The sequence below is a fragment of the Triturus cristatus genome, chromosome 10, assembly GCF_964204655.1.
Source record: "Triturus cristatus chromosome 10, aTriCri1.1, whole genome shotgun sequence".
NCBI lineage: Eukaryota > Metazoa > Chordata > Amphibia > Caudata > Salamandridae > Triturus > Triturus cristatus.
This window is the reverse complement of record NC_140593.1, coordinates 1,006,452,047-1,006,465,793: the sequence shown is the minus strand read 5'-3', so window position 1 is coordinate 1,006,465,793 and position 13,747 is coordinate 1,006,452,047. Positions and strand designations below refer to the sequence as shown.

Below are 13,747 nucleotides of genomic sequence, written 5' to 3'. Positions count from 1 at the left end.
CAGCCTTAGAAAAACTCTCTAAGTGTTCCCAATGCACTGAGATAAAACTCCCAGCATCATAGACATTAGTTATGTTATTCCCAGGGCACAATTCCTAAAAAAGAAGCGGGGGACTAACCAAGTTAGGCAGTATGCAAGTGACATTATGGCGCGTGACTACGCAGTGTGTGACATCACAGTGCGTGATATTGCCCGTGGCACCACAGGAAGTGGCATCACAACCCATGATCTCACAGGAAGTGACATCAGATCTCAAGACCTCACACATATGTTTAGCAGGTCTATCATGAACACCTTTGAGCACATTCAAATATTTAACAAATTAGATTTTGCGTCGGGGTTGTGCCAAAAAGTGATCTAACCTGACATAAAATGTGGGCCTCAACTTCACATGTAGTTTTTAAAACCTACCACAAAGGAATTGCCAGAAAGGAGAAATGTGGAAGGAAATCTGTTCCGCTTACTTGGTAGCAAAATTAGCATTTTAAAATATCTTATGAGGTTAAGGCACCTGCTGCAGAGATGTTTGTGTCCTAACTAAATCTCAGGTAATAAAAATGGTAAGATAACTCTGAAGACTAATGTATTTGCTGGAGGGATCTGTGTTTTGTCTAGTCTCATTTTGAATTAAAGTGGTGCATAGGGTTCAAATATCTCCTACTTAGCACATTATGTAACACACAGATGGCATATTTCTATTTTATGTAATGGGGTTAGTGGGATACTGCTTTTAACACAGATCCTTTTGTTACTCGCAGTTCATAAATTGTAATCCTTCTAATATATCACTGAGCTATGAAGGCCATGTGGCTCACACACCTTGTAACCCTCACTGTTTTATGTAACACATTCTGTACATTGATTTACACACATATGATTTATTGTCAATGTATAAAGTGTAAGTGTGATGTGAAGCGCTCTGACACCCAGCACTGGCATAAGTAGCATTATAGCGCTATAAAAGAAATTAAACAAAATAGTTGTATTTAAATTGTTATTTGTATAAATACTGGCATGGACAACACATGACATTCTCACAGTGCATGCATATATCTTATGTATCTTATGTACAGGGACTGAACAAAGTCAAAAGCATGCCTCTCTTAATTACCTGTGTAGTGCAGTAGTGGCTGTCAGGCATTGAGGGTGGAGGGGTGGGGGTAGGGTGGGAGTTGGAGGGGGAGAGCAGGACAAAATAAAATAGGGAAAAAAAACACTTACCTCTTTCGCTGTCCGCATTTTTCCTCTGCTTATCTGGTACTCCTGAAACCAGGAAGCACCGAGGCTTCCTACAGCCAATCATAACGCTGCAAAGCAGTGCTGTGATTGGCTCCCCTAAACCAATCACAATGCTGCAATGCAGCACTGTGATTGGTCTGAGCACTGTGGGCCAGCACTCAGATGGGGACTGGGGGCCTTTGCATGTTCCCAACAAGGCTGTGTAATGCAGCCTCGAGAGGAACATACAAAGTTTGCTTGACTGTTTGGCCGGGCCAAGACAGCTGACCAAACAGACATGCACACTTGGGGGCCAATTCACAGAATTACTCTGAGACAAAATCCTAAACTTACTACTTTTGGTATTCACAGAATACATTTAGTAGTAGTAAAGTTAGGATTTTGTCTTAAGTTTGACTTAGACAGACTTAAGACAAACTTAAGACAAACTTAAGACAAACTTAAGACAGATTTAAGACAGTCTTAAGACAGACTTAAGACAGACTTAAGACAAAATCCTAACTTTACTACTACTAAATGCCTTCTGTGAATACCAAAAGTAGTAAGTTTAGGATTTTGTCTCAGATTACTTCTGTGAATCGGGCCCTTGGAGTGTGAAAACCACTTCTACCCCTGTCCCTCCAACCCTGCCCTCACCCAGTCCCCAAAACCTGAGAAAAATAAAACAATAATAACTAAGTTATTACCGTTTTATTTTTCCTGCTCAAAGAGCAGTGGGGCAACGCTCCTCCACCTTAGCGAAGGAGCCTCCCCTGGTGAAATGAAATGCTGTGTGCCTTTGTTTTCCTTCCATTGCATTTAGGTGAGACTCCTCACGTTGCTGCTGTGAACGAAAGAAGACAACGTGCAGACACTGCTGAATGTGTCCCAGTGTATGAAAATTATATCTGGACAGGTTTAGCATATTTCTGTGGGGTTCAACGTCCTGGCAGGGTAGACGGCGTCCATCCTGTGAATAGAGTGCATAGATGCCGTCTACTCGTGTGTACCCCAAGGATGAACTGACTGGACCGGGCATCAGGCGTTTTCCCGGGCAGGCTGGAAGAGTGGGAAGGCAGTTATCGTTAGTGGGGGCAGGTTTTGTAGCAGTGCAACAGTTTTGAAAGCATTGCAATATTCCTTGCAAATCCAGCACTTTTCAGGCAACAATAAAAGTGTCAAGATAACTCTGGTGATTAATGTACCTGCTAGAGAGAGAGATGGGAGTGTTGTCTAGTGGCAGTTTTGACTCCTCTAAGGTAGCGCAGTGGGTTTATATGCCTCCTTCAAAGAACATGTACCATGCATATTAAAGAACAATGTTTTGTGTGCATAGCTCAGTGGGTTATTTCTTCTGTCAGGGAGATTATTTTGTTACTGTGCAGTTCATAAATTACAATCTTAATCTAGCACAGAGAGCTATGAACTGCCATCAAACAGCTGCATGCAAACTGCATGGTACAGGTTAGAATGGTATGTTTCTTCCTGGTCTTTCATTATTCCGGTGTTGTTAAAAAGGGTGGATTGGGTAGAAGTAAGTTCTTATTATTAAAATCAACCCTTACCACTGTGTTAAGTTCTGAATCCTGAGTTTCTGCTTCTCCAGACAAAGCACTCTTAAAAAATGCCTACCTGTATGGATGACAGGTGAAGCCTACAGCGTGTGGTCCCCTTTGCCTAATGTAACATTTTCTATACACTGATTTACACATGTATGATTGATTGTCTGTGTGTGTGATGTAAAGTGCTACCACACCCTACACTGATATGAGAGGTGCTATAAAACAGATGAAGTACATGTGAGAGGGGTGCTGTGGAGAGATGAGAGGCACTGTTGGAGGGTGATAGTGAGGGAATCAGTGAAGAGTCCCAACAAAGAATGTGCAAGGTCATCATTTACTAGGCTTTAAAAGCTAATACAGCTGAATATATAATGACACATGTGTTTTAGAATGCACCATTTTTTCCCAAATTTTCTTTGGGGAAGAAACGCCCTCCCCCCAAAGCTGCCTTTTGTAGTGGTCAGGGTCGCTCGCTGCCCCCGATATGCACCACACTGGGGCTGGTCTGGCAAAATTTCCTATGGGCTCCGTTGGGTTCCCAGTCCGGCCCTGGTGTACCCTCGACTTTCTGAGAACAGACTCTTCAGGGACATTTAAGTAAGGCCAGGCCTGCCATGACCCCCTACCACCTAGAGACGTGCCTTCCAGTGAGCTATGGCTGTTATAACTCATTTCTATTCAAGTGGCTGTCTGCCTATGTAATTGCTCAGTCCCTGTAAATAACTATGAACACCTGCTAAGTTTGCGGCTGCCAAGATGTACAGCCCCATAGCTCTAACTTTTATATTCTGCACAGTGCATGTTTTTAACTTCATTTTAGAATATATTGCAACATCACGGGACCCCATTAAGAGCATATTGCATTCACAGATTGTGCTGCCAACAAACAGACTCCCTGTGAAATTTATATTTCAAAATGGCGCTTCTCCGCGTGCCTTTCGAAGGCCTGGTTTTGCTGGCGCGTGGCAGCCGCTGGCACTCAGGGCAGTGAAGGAGGGGCAGACCGGTGTGCGAAAGCCACAGAGGGCCTGCATAATTTACAACGATTTCGGCAAGATTCCCATGCCAGCTCGTGCGGCTGGCACTGATCCCATCGGAACGTGTAAGGAATCAGCGAGCAGATTAACTTTCTGTGTCTTTTGATTATTCAGAACGAGCGCCTGGGTATTCGCGGCGATTACGGTTTCCGACTGCAGGTGTTGTTACAAGATGTTATTTTGGTTTCTTCGTTTTATCCCCGATGTTGTTAGAAATGGAGCAATTTATCCAAGGAAACCTGCCTGCCTGGGCAGAAACCGTCCCAGGAGAAGCCCCTTCTCTGTCAGGTGTAATATTTAATTTTATGAAAACTGGAAATAGTAATAAAACACAGAAACATTTTTATACTGTGAGCGGCCTACACGTCTCTAAAGAAATCTAACTTGGGAACAAGTAAAAGCTAAAGCTAGTCATGCTTTGCAAACCTTGGCACCAGGGAACCTTGTGTGTGCGGCTTGTTCCAAGAACAGAGAAAGCGCACAGCGAACTAATGCACGTTCCCTGTAAAAGAGACAGACATTCAGTGTGGAGAAAAACATAGGGTTCCCTTTACCTATTCCTGCATCTCTAACAATCACCAAATATAGGCATCCCCCCATGTTCCTTTGTATGATGATGTATGATTGGGTTTTGAGACCTACTGTGACATCATTTGCAGGATGGCCCAGTGGCGGCTCCTCCATTAGGCGGAGGAGTGTTGCCCCACTGCTTTTAGCAGTGCAAAGAAGGAAAAATAAAATGATAACAACACTATGTTATTATCATTTAATTGTTCGCGCTGAAGCAGGTTTTGGTGCAGGGCAGGCTTGGCTGTCAACCCAGCAGAGAGAGGAGGAAATATGTGCACTTAAGCGCGTATGGCGGTTTGGCCGGCCCTCGTGGGCCAGCCAAATCGTCATGCGCACTTAACATGTTCCCCACCAGGCTGTAATGCAAGCCTGGTTCAGAACGTGCACAGGCTGCCACTGCCTGTCTTAGCGCTGAACCACGGCGTTCAGACTAATCACAACACTGCACTGCAGCGTTGTGATTGGCTTATGGCCGGCCCAAGAAGACGACGACGATGATGGAGGAGAGTCGGCGGCCTTATAAGGTAAGTGCTATTTATTTTTTAACTCCACCCACCACCACCCTCGTTCAAAATCAGTAACGACCGAGATGGCTCCTTTCACTAAAACATGAAATCGTCCTGTGAATGTAAAATGGACAACTGGATAATAACAAAGATCAGAAACCTGGAGAAAACAACCGTAGATCGTACTTAGCTAATATCTCAAGGCCTTTAGATCATTTCTACATGGCTAGTAACTCCTAAAGTCAATTATATTCTGCCGTAGTTGGCTCTTTGTCTTTTGTCGAATGGGCATGCCTCAATCAGAAATGGAATCTTGAACTATGACGTACTACAAGTGGGACTCCAGGGGCCATATTATAGAAGCGCCCCGGGGCGTCACGGGCATTTGTGCCCGCTTTGCACGCCCCGGGGCCCGTTGGTATTACAGAAGTAGCCGCTGACGCTTGTGCGTCCCCTTCTGTAATACCAAAAGCGTTGGCACACATAAAGCGTCAGCGCTTCCTCAAGAAGGCGTTCCCTCAGAGGTAAAGAAGCTCTCAGGAGGCACACTGTAAGTGTGCCCCCTGATTGCAGCCCTCTGACGGGGGAAAGGGGGTCCAATGGCCCCCCAGACATCTCCTTGCAGGCGGATGCAGTCATTGACTGCAGCTGCTCCATTCTTCACGTGAATGCAATGCTCCCAGGGCAACGCAAGTTCGCAGCTGCCCTGGAGGCAACCTATTCACCCTAATACGAAGTATTTTCCTTGATTGCTCTGGGAGCACTTTGTAAAAGGTGCGCCCAACGCAGAGAAGGAAAATGTGCCATTATGTGTAATTCGGCACCTAAAAAGTTTTTACATTGCGGCATTTAACATCAGGACCTGATCCAGGTCATCTGACTGGTAAGCTTCTTGTTGAGCAATTTAAATCACTTCAAGCCTTAAGCTCAGTATTTATGTCATTAACAAAAAAATCCCCTAGTGGTTTGGGATACCTGCTAAAGAATGACTACTTACAATCATAATTGAAAACATTTTGTTCAAGAAAAGATGTTACAAATAAAACGTATGACTTTTTTGAATACATGAAGTTTAAACAGTAACTCAAAAAAATTGACGCTTTAATCCAACCATAACTCACCCTAAACTAGGAACGGATAGTTTCTGTTGACCGTTTATGCAAAGCTCTTTTAAGACAATATGGACTGGTTTTTAATTTTTGTAATGATATGTCATGTAATGGTATATGCTGTGATATTTTACATTATAGTATGATGTAGTTTGTTTTAGAAAATCCACTGGCCAGAAGTGACTAAAGACAGGCCACAGTCTTGATGTGAGATTTGGCAAATCTCTCAAACTATCATACACACTTTCATAAGAGGTAGTGTCCTTCCACTTTATTTGCCTAAAGTTTATAAAATGGCACCTCACATTTTGCCTTTTCACAATTTTTTGTAAGATTAGCACACCCATAGGTGTGTTTTGTGTTAGATACACTATTTAAGCTCCTCTCCCATATGTAATTATATATGGGATGTGTGACTGGCATTTGCAAAAAAACGCTGTTTTATAAACTTAAGGCAAATAAAGTGGAAGGACACCTCCTCTTATGAAAGTGAGGAGGGATAGGTGAAAAAAAGTGATGAAACTTCCGCCTCCACTTATATGAATAAAGAGCCTTGGATGAGCAGGTCTTTGTGTGTATGATATATATTGAGAGGAGGGCGACCTGTTCATATTTCCCTCTACAGCTCCTTATTGTTAGAAAATCTCTCAAACTGCCAAAATAAAAAAATCCAAAAAGTACACAGGACAGCATTCCTCCCATCACCTTTTGTGTGTTTTATGTAGCGTCCTAAGTGGCCAGGCTTATACCCAGATATGGGTCTCTTGATAACTGTGCCACTGATACCAAGCTGAACCTGACGGAAGAGGTGCAAGCAGACCCAAACAATCTTCCAGTTCATAGAGGACCAGGCTTGGCAGTTCTTGCTGGACTGTTCTTATTGGAGCAGGACCAAGACTGATTTTCACATGCCTGGATCTAATCTGAGATGGTATGGTGGGCAAAAGAACAATGGGCCATTGCTAGCATTCCCTCTATAATCTTTTGTGTGTTTAGTCTCACAAACTGCCAAAGCAGAAGAATCCAGAAGGCACACTGGCATCTATAAGGATGACATTGGCTCACCTTTGTCGTCTTTCCAAACCAGCAGGGCAATCTTTAGAGAAAAATGGAAGCTCTTTCTAACAAATGAAACAAAGAATAATACAGTTAGAAAATAAGTTAATTAAAGATCCAACGCAAGTATTAGTAAAAAGAGAAGAATGAAATAATACAACTAAAAGAAAAAATGAAAGAACAGTGATAAAGCGTTTGATGGTTAAGCAAAAGAGAAAATAAACCACTGAAATCAAATTAAATTTTTTTTATTTTTAAAAGTCACTTCATAGTAGAAAGTACCTATAAAAATGCCCAAGTGCTGTATGACTGTCCAGTTCATCCCTATGTGTAGAATGCAGCTAACCCAGGTGTATACATTTTGTTGGATTGAACTTGGTGTATGGTCTTAGTCCAGAACTGTAACTTCACACATTGTGTTTGATGAAGACTGATAGGGCGGGCCTCATATGAGACATCATTGAACATTTTTTGCAAGAAGCCTAGGATGAGGCTTCAAGGCTATTTGGTAGGTGTGCTTTTGATGATTGGATGCTTCTGGTGGACCCTGAATCCCCGAATCCCCACATTTAGGGTGTTTGCCCCACTGATGATAGCAATGTTCTGAGACATAACATTTGTTTGGATAAAGCTCTCCAAGGGTTTTCCTTTGGACTGGTCTGTGGGCTTCTGGTCTTCTCCTACTCTTTTAGAAGGCTCTGAACAACAGATGCTTGCTTTACACAAACTTTGCTCTCATTTAACGAAAGTTCAGCTATAGTAAGACCACTACTTAAACAAGCATTTGCAATGCAATAGGTCTCACATTCACGCCAGTTTGAGCTATTGGCATTGTAAATAACAATGCCTTTTATTTATGTTTTGGGTTTTAGAACATAAATAAAAGGCATTGTCATTTCCAATACTAATAGCTTAAACTCTCGCAAATGTGAGACCTATTGCATTGCAATACAGAGCCTTCTCGACAACTTGTTAGATTGTAAATATCAGAGGAAGAGAGCTGCCTGCGATGTCTTCAAAGTAGTGATAAATAGTGCCTTGAAGATGAAGTGTAAGTGTTGTAAATTACACAGACACAAAGTGTGAAGTGAGAGTTACATATGATCCGAGCTATAAACACTAACAAAGCGCTCCAACACCTTTCGCTCTGTGACTACACTGTCGTGGCTCAGGAGGAAGAGCAGGAGGGGGCTATTTCCTGCCCTCTCCGTGATTTGAGTGTGCAGTGTGGCATTGCGTAATGTCATTGCAATCTTTGGCCTAATAAAAAACACACCAGCTGTAGTAGGGCCATGGTGCAGGGCAGGCTGTGCTTTATGGCAGGCATGGCAGGAGGGAGGGGTGGTCTCGGCTGCAGCTCCGGCCTCGTACAGTTCCCCTGCTATTACTAGTGAGCGAGAGGCGCTGAGGTGGTGGTATTGGTTCTGGTGGTTTTGGTATTGGTATTGGTGGTGGTATGGGTGGTGGTGGTATTGGTGGAATTGATGGTGGTGGTATTGGTGGTACTGGTGGTGGTGGTATTGGTGGGGCTGGTATTGGTGGCGGTATTGGTGGTGGTATTGGTGGTGGTGTTGGTATTGGTGGTGGTATTGGTATTGGTGGTGGTGGTATTGGTGATAGTGTTGGTGGTATTGGTGATAGTGTTTGAGGTATTGGTGGTGGTGGTATTGGCAGTGGTATTGGGATTGGTGGTGGAGGTATTGGTAGTGGTGGAATATGTGGTGGTGGTGGTATTGGTGGTGGTGGTAGTATTTGTGGTGGGGATGGTATTGGTGGTGGTGATATTGGTGGTGGTATTGTTGGTGGTGGTATTGATGGTATTGGTGGAGGTATTGCTGGTATAGGTGGTGGTGGTATTGGTGGTGTTATTGGTGGTGTTGTTGGTGGTGGTGGTATTGGTGGTTATGGTATTGGTGGTGGTGGTATTTGTTTTGGTGGTGGTGGTATTGGTGGTGGTGGTATCGGTATTGGTGTTGGTGGTATTGGTGGTGGTGGTGGTATTGGTGGTAGTATTGGTGGTGGAGGTGGTGGTATTGGTGGTGGTGTTATTGGTGGTGGTGGTATTGGTGGTGTTGGTATTGGTGATGGTGTTGTTCTTATTAATAAAACAGGCTTTTCAAAACAACTCATCAGGTGGCTTTAGTGCAGATGACATGTAACACTGAGGTGCTGTTGTCAGCTTCAGCAATTTAGCACACAATTATATGCTATCTGGAATTCACATGACTCAATTCGCTAATCAGTTCTAAATCCATTTTACTTGGGGGGTTGAAACAGGCACGAGATAATGCCGGGTTAAAGTGATTGAAAGCAGGCACCCGTGTTACAGGGTCAGCCGTGCTGCTTAAAAAAAACACAAGCGGTTTCAGCTGAAGCAGCTCATGTCCGCCTGCAGTAAGACAAACTCAATAAAGTAAATAGTGCTTACAGACTAAATAACAGGTCCCGTGTAACAACCGAAGTAAAGGGGCCAGTAGCCATGGGAAGTTACAAATGAAAGCAAGGTTGTACTAAGGAGGGACTAACAAGCCTATTAACAAATCTGACTGCAGCATTTACAAAAAACAATTACACAATGAATGAATATAAGTTTTGTTAAGCGTGAACTTAGCCCAGGGGCGTCAAGGCGCTGCGGAAAGGGGTCAGGATACAGAGGTGCCCATAAATATCTGGCTTACGGATTTGAAATAGTGAAGAGCCAGGTCTTCAAGGCCTTACGGAACAGAAGATGGGTTTCCAGAGCTGTGATTGAAAGAGGAAGGGAATTCCAAAGTTTTGCCGCAGCCAGCGAGAAGGCCCATCTGGTTTTCCTAAACCTGGGGACTATCAGAAGGTTCTTGCTGGCAGCTCTTAGCTGCCACTGTCTTTCCCTGACATGTTAGTGAATGTCAGATAGCTTTCTGTAGCTCAGTTCTTTGAAGACTGAGCTTCTTACCACTAACACCTCTCTTGTGAAGCTCTGTCATCAGACCCTCAGTGACTGGTTTGCCACCTGCCTCGGCCTACTCCATTTGCAACTGACAAATCAACAAGGATTTTATAAGAAAAAGAAAAAATCGAGAAAAAAATCAACGCACAAGGAACTTCGAATAGCTCTTCCTTAAAAGTTTCCTATTGTTTCTAAATTCCTACCAGCATTCCATTTAATGGGGACTGGCAAGAAGACACATATGCTCCATAGGGGCACATAGGGTGAAAGGGAAACTCTCTTTTTATACCATAAGTGGAAAAAACGAACGCTTTTTGATTGCTGAATGAATGTAGCAATTTTTTAAATATTTGCATAGGGAGCAATGGCATATAAAGTTTGACCTTTTTTTTCCTTCCTTTTTTCGCCCTTTGCTAATTTTTAAAATGTAAACGAAATTGCAAAGGTTTTAATTAATCATGCAAATAAAGTTAAACAAACTACTCCATTTGCCACTGAGGCATCCATATTGATGTCAGTGTTTCCCTGGACAACCAGGTGACACAAGTCTCCAGTGTTTTGTTCCTACAAATTAAGGCACTCATATGAATCCTGCCATATAATTGACACCCAGCATCAGGTGCCAGTTCTTAATACCCTGGTTCAGTCATGGCTCAATTATGCTAATGCATATTTTCTGACCACACTAGAAGAATCATATTACAAGTTCAAAGTGCTACAGAATGTAGTCGCACTTTTATTGCTGGGCCGGTCCCATCATGACCCTCGCGACCACAACTTCCACATTTTGTTCACTGTACATTGACTCCCAGTTCAGGCCTGAGTTATTTTTCAACGTTGACAATTACCCACAGGGCCAAATAGCAGAAAGTCCCTGACTTCTTGTCCATTCAATTTAGTGGGCATAAACCAAATTGAACACTTTGTTCTCTTCAAGAGGTTGTACTCTTTATCCCTAATACCAGTAGGATCAATGTTAGTGATCGGGCTTGCTTAGTTTTAGGAGGGTTCTGAAGACTTGGCTTTTTAACCGTTAATGTTATTTGCTGAGGGGTCGTTGTTCTTTACACTTGGTCTTTTAGTTATTCTTCTATTAACCTCCCTCTGTTTTGGTTGTAATCTCCTTTTTAATGAGCCTTATTTTCTGGTGTGTTCTCTAAGTGCCAAGAAGCATTGCAAATGAGTGCTCTACAAATAAACACAATACAACACAAAAAACATATAATAGGGTCTGGTGACCTCATCTGCAGTTTTCTCTGGCTTTGGACTTTTTTGAATACCCTGGCTTTAGGGTCCCTCGAGGCGAATTGCCCCGAGAGGGCTGGCCTTTTTCTGAATGGGGACCAGGCCAGGAAATGGGTCCTGACAGGTTTGGAATCAAATTAAGGAGTAAGTCAGTAGTGCTCTAAGAGTGGGCACAGCAAAGTCTTGTTAGTCAAACCTATATTATTGCAGTTGATGTAATGCTCTTGCAAAAAAAAAAAAAATGTCGACATTCGTTAGAGTATAGAGTTAAGGAAAATATTTTGCACTGCTAAATTGATAGTTTGTGCTGTTCTCGTACATATATTTCCATTACAGTTAGCAATTTCCAAATTTTTTATAATGCAAAGTTTGAAATTTTGCATCTACTCACCATAGAGCAATTCAATGCCACATCAGAGGTAATAAGCAATAGATAATTCCAAGTACATAACAATGTAATAACAGCATTTTGTATAATTTTTGCTCAGAGGAGACTGGTTCAGGTTGAAAATGCCTCACCAAGAGACATTGTTTCCTCAAAAGAGTTACTGTCTTCCCAAACCAGTTTGCTGCCTGTTTCTTGTGTGCAAGGTTTTTCATTGCAGAGCAAAGTTACTGGAGAAACTGAATTGTATTTCCCTTAATACACCTTATTTTTCAAAATGGCATATATTTAAAATAAAAACCGCAAATTTCGTATGCCCCTTATTATAGCCCTCTCTTGCCACCAATGCCTTTCTGAACTTTATTTTAATGTCTCTTATTTCTTTTAATGCACAAATTACAGATCCCTATTACAAAAGCTCAAATAACTCTGCTAGCAGCAAGCAGTTGCCATCATAGGCCATATTACATACGTTTTCGACCTTCTAACATAATTGTGCATCAGTTTTTGCAATCACTGAACAAAAAGTACGTTTTTAAACTAGTCCTCTTAGCAAATCTAATGTTTAAATTAGTCTGTCAGTGAAAAGGTGCAAAGTTGACTGCAACAGTGGCCTGATTCGGGGCAATTTTATGTAATCAGGTTATAATACATGGGATTCTGTAATTCCTGCATAAACCCCAGTCTCTAATTTCTTTATAATCAGCGACTTGTGATGCATGAAGTTAAGTTATTCCAGTCCAGTTCTGACATCACACTGCCTGCTGCCAGAGCCAGCAGCCAAGGTGGAAGGTCAAGTCACAGCCATAATTGAAGCAGCTGTTTAAAGCAAGGAAAACCAAACATTGCTTTTCTTTCTTCTGATGTATTTATTAGCTTGCATTGGCAAGCAGACAGATCATGTTTCTTTTTTGCACTCCTTAGATAGTTAGAGAAAAGATAGACTCTTTCTGCATGTTTGTAAACATTTTTGAAAAAGTGACTAGTATTGAACTGTTTCTAATATCTGTTTGCAACAAATAAGTGAACGGTTTTGATGTGTTTAATTTTGCACTAGAGGTTCTATTTTTATTCTTCATGTTTGCAAACATGCTTGCTTCTTCAGATAAAAGAGCTACGCACAAGGCCTTTAAGTGGTCTGTGGGAAAGTAAGTGGTGTGACCTTGTATTATCGGGAAAAAAGTACCCCCTGGCATACATGATAAGGATATTATTGCAAGTCACCTCAGAGATCCATAACCTTGTAAAGGAACTTGGCCTTCAGCCTCGTTCTTCTATGTGGATATTGAATTCCTCGGTGACTTGCAATATTCTTATAATGTATGGCAGGGGGTACTGTAGCCATTGTATTAAATAAAAACCATTTTTTCTTCCATTCTTAACTCTTGATGTTCTTTTTCTGTCTCTCTCTAGGTTATAACCCTGGAAGGCTGGGTTGACATCATGTACTATGTTATGGATGCCCACTCTTTTTACAATTTTATATATTTTATATTACTTATAATCGTAAGTATTGTTCTCTTTAGCATGCTTTCCATCTTAAGCTTGTGAAATGTGTTTTGTTTCTGTGTGACTAGTGGTCAACCACCAACCCTGATAAATTCAACAAAGACCTAAACAACTCAAACAGCCTCACTAATGCTTTCAAGCAAGGTACACCCATTGATTTTGCCCCATAGTGTGGCTGCCATCTTTTAATTTGTCTAATTGGTTTCTTCCTTACATGATTGGTGTTTTTTAATATAAATATATTACCCCTCATAGCTTTGATCAAACACAATGGCATCCGTACAAAATTAAATTACATCAACATAGCTAAGTTAAGCAAAAACCAGAATAAATTGTACTTGAGCAATAGGAGTAGGTGTATCAGATGCATGATCTCTGTAAAACTGTTCCATCTAAGGCGTCGATTATGATATCGGTCTGAACCCAACAACTCCTGTTACAATTCTGTTTGCCTAATAACATAGTAGGCGGTCATAATTGAAACCAGCCGATTATTCCAACTGGATTCCGACGGGTTCAAGGAGCCCGCCAGCCAGTCGGAGGCCCCAACATAATCCCTAAGGACTGTGTTTCCGCCGTCCAGGTTACGATGTCGGTTTCCGACAGGCTTTCGATGTCGGA

General features: G+C 42.1%; 1 protein-coding gene across 1 annotated transcript in view; it reads left to right on the top strand.

Moving 5' to 3' along the window:
- CACNA1H (calcium voltage-gated channel subunit alpha1 H) overlaps window positions 1-13,747 on the top strand; it is a 1,553,446-nt gene that overhangs the window by 918,484 nt on the left and 621,215 nt on the right. Inside the window, exon 8 of the mRNA XM_085629001.1 lies at window positions 13,031-13,123. Within this exon, the coding sequence (XP_085485127.1) occupies window positions 13,031-13,123 (93 nt within the window). The remainder of the gene's footprint in view (window positions 1-13,030; window positions 13,124-13,747) is intronic.